At 36.1% G+C, this 3,154-nt stretch overlaps 1 protein-coding gene across 1 annotated transcript; it reads left to right on the top strand.

Moving 5' to 3' along the window:
* The first annotated feature begins 208 nt into the window (after positions 1 to 208).
* LOC120123877 (cytochrome P450 87A3-like) lies at positions 209 to 2,799 on the top strand. The gene is made up of 9 exons (XM_039142681.1): positions 209 to 447; positions 526 to 850; positions 921 to 1,061; positions 1,595 to 1,867; positions 1,947 to 2,036; positions 2,121 to 2,199; positions 2,273 to 2,379; positions 2,450 to 2,577; positions 2,645 to 2,799. Exons 1-9 carry the CDS (start codon positions 227 to 229, stop codon positions 2,736 to 2,738), a joined length of 1,458 nt encoding a protein of 485 aa, XP_038998612.1. The 5' UTR covers positions 209 to 226; the 3' UTR covers positions 2,739 to 2,799.
* Positions 2,800 to 3,154: the final 355 nt, after the last annotated feature.

The following is a 3,154-nucleotide window of genomic DNA, read 5'->3' on the forward strand; positions in this document are numbered from 1 at the left end:
AAAAATCAAATTGGGATAAAATTTATACATTTATTTTTGTGTTAAGCCTATTAACTTTGACTAAAAGTTCATTACATGATTAAAAAAGTTCAAGAATTAATAAATCAGAAAAAATCAATAAGTTCAAGGACTGCACCACAAATTTAACCAAGTCAGTTTTGCCGATAAATACAATTGAGTGAAGTAAAGAAAGTGAGTTAAATTCGAAGTACAAATTTCTCCTTTGATGATTCATGCAATAATGGAGATATGGTATGTTTGGCTTTTTGTCATCTCCTTCATTGGTGTAAGTGTGGGCAAATGGATTCATAGGTGGAGGAACCCTAAATGTAAGGGCATACCCCCTCCTGGTTCCATGGGATTCCCACTTATAGGAGAGACCCTTAGCCTTTTTGTCACTTCCAAATCCATCGATATCCATCCTTTCCTTGATGAAAGACATAAAAGGTGACAAAACAACCCTTAAATTATCCTTACTCAACTATTATGAATCTAGTTATGTACCCTATTTTCATATGGTTTTAGGTACGGTCCACTGTTCAAGACGAGTTTAGCCGGCCGACCGGTGGTGGTATCATCGGATGCCGATTTCAACTACTTCGTGCTGCAACAGGAGGGGAAGCTTATAGAGCTCTATTACATGGATTCCTTCACGCAGATGGTTCACCAAGACAACATGAATAATTTAGGTGGCTCCTTTCACAGGTACCTAAGGCGCTCCGTTCTCAGACACTTCGGACTTGAGCCTCTCAAACGTAAGCTGTTGTCTGAGTTTGAGGATTTAATAAGCCATGAATTGCATGAGTGGACCAAACAACAGGAGGTTGATGTAAAACGCCGCACTGTTCCTGTAAGCAATTCTAGCATAATCAGATGTATGTATGTATTATAATGTTGATTCATGATTGGGGTATTTGCAGATGTTATTTGGTTTGGCCTCACAGATACTGATGAGTCATAGACCAGAAGAAAATCTAGGTGAAGATTTAAACAACATGTTGCAAGGAGTTATGAGGTTTCCCTTGTATTTTCCCGGGACTACTTTCTATAACTGTATACAGGTAAAAACCAACCGTTGATAAAAAGTTTTGAAAAATGATTTTTTATAGAAATTTTAAATTTCATTGCATAGATCTCTAAACTATAACATCTGTTTCAATAAATGAACTAACACAAATTGAGATGTTTTTGCCTATTTGATTCGCTCATATTCACGAATAAACTCATTTCTTCTTCTTCCTCTTACTTTTTTACATTTTAAATATTGATGAAGGTGTGAACTAAACTAAATACAGTTTGAGCTTTGAGTTCAAACTGTCAAGTTAAAAGAGTTTAAGAATTGGTGACTAATTTCACCATTTTTATTGATTTTAAACAAACATCTCCCCAAACGAATTCAATACAAACACCTTAAATAAACGAACAATAACACCATATTAGAAATCTAAACGAAATGAATCGAACATGAACAACTTCAAAAATAAATAGATGAATACGAATACTGCCTTATTCGTTCAAGCTTAGTTGATTTAGACAGCCAATTATATATCCTATTGACTGCCGAAGTAATGAAGACCGGTCTTTATATATGCAGAAGAAGAGAAAAGCATTAAAGCTGACGAGCAGGTTGGTAGAAGAGAGGATGGAGTGGTATGATCGCAGTAACTATGCTGAAGGTTACAATAAAAACGGAGACTTTCTTGACCAAATAGTGGGAGACATTGGAAAAGAAGCATTTCTGACGAAAGAATTCGTGCCCTTCCTTCTGTTTGGGTTAATCATTGCTACTGTTGAAACCATCTCCCCCGCTATCGCTTTGGCCACTCTCTATCTGCTCGACAACCCCTCCATTCTGCAGCAATTAACTGTTGGTTCATATGCTTATTGCTTACTTACTGCTTTACGTTAAATCAGTACTTTAAGTGTGTGTATTTGCTATCCCGTAGGAGGAGCACGAGGAGATTCTTAAGAAGAGAGAAGATGCCAGTTCTGGACTTGTATGGGAGGAATACAAATCCATGACTTTCACTCATTATGTGAGTTGATTATGTTCGATTAATCCGGATCGAACACCGCAGAGATCCATGTTTGTTTATGATAATTTTCTTTATATTTTTCAGGTCATTAATGAAACACTTAGGTTGGAAAATGTCCTTCCAGGGATGCTGAGAAAAGTCATAGCTGACATTCACGTTAATGGTAACTCTTAATAGCAAAAACATACATGCATGCATACATACATCCTTTTTCATAATAATATCTAAAATTGCAGGATATACAATACCTAAAGGTTGGATCCTCTTGGTTAACTCCTTAGCTCAACATCTTAACTCTGATACATATGAAGATCCTCTTACCTTCAACCCTTCAAGATGGAAGGTAATCATTCAATTAATATCTCATTATCTTATTCAAAGAGTGATTAAATTGATTGTTTGAAACGATAAAGAACATTGGAAGCAATACAAGGGCAAAGCACTTCATACCATGTGGAGGAGGGAATAGACCATGTGCTGGCACAGAGTTCAGCAAGGTTCTACTGGCTGTCTATTTACACGTCTGGGTCACCAAATTCAGGTATGTTTCGAACTAGGCTTAATCTAAGATGGTTCTACTGGCTGTCTATTTACATATCTACTTACAGGATGATAAAAATGAAGGGAGGGGAGGTGATTCGTTCACCACTTTTGGAATTCCCAGATGGTTTCTATGTTAAAGTTTCAGAAAAGAACTGTTAAATTACCTCTGCAATATGTACGTGTACTAAGATGCACTTGCCCTATGCGTATTTGTGTTCAAGACATTAATTATGATATCAATAAAATATTAGATGAATCGAACTCTAAACAAATATGTCCGGAAAAAGAATGATCAAGGTTCTGGTTGATTAGGTTCGTTCATTTCGAATTATAAAAACATTAACAACTCATTTCATTTCAACAATAAAAAGTTGAATTAGAAGATCAAAATTGTTATCAACTCTAGAGTAAAAGCCAGTATTATTTGGTAAGAATAGCATCACATTTGAACCAGGGTTGTTCATGCTGCTCTCAGCTGTTCCAACACTCATTTATTTATCAACAATGAACAAAATATTGTACATAAAACCGCATGGTGATCCGACGCGAACTCGCCTTTCAGATCATCTCATAGC

The sequence above is a fragment of the Hibiscus syriacus genome, unplaced genomic scaffold (genome assembly GCF_006381635.1).
Source record: "Hibiscus syriacus cultivar Baekdansim isolate YM2019G1 unplaced genomic scaffold, ASM638163v2 tig00110403_pilon, whole genome shotgun sequence".
Taxonomy (NCBI): domain Eukaryota; kingdom Viridiplantae; phylum Streptophyta; class Magnoliopsida; order Malvales; family Malvaceae; genus Hibiscus; species Hibiscus syriacus.

Excerpts from the sequence above, each read along its gene's own strand:
- LOC120123877 (XM_039142681.1), top strand. The coding sequence starts at position 227 with ATGATTCATGCAATAATGGAGATATGGTATGTTTGGCTTTTTGTCATC. Across the intron at positions 1,062-1,594 it reads CTTTCTATAACTGTATACAG|AAGAAGAGAAAAGCATTAAA; the intron begins GTAAAAACCAAC and ends TTATATATGCAG. Across the intron at positions 2,037-2,120 it reads CCATGACTTTCACTCATTAT|GTCATTAATGAAACACTTAG; the intron begins GTGAGTTGATTA and ends TATATTTTTCAG.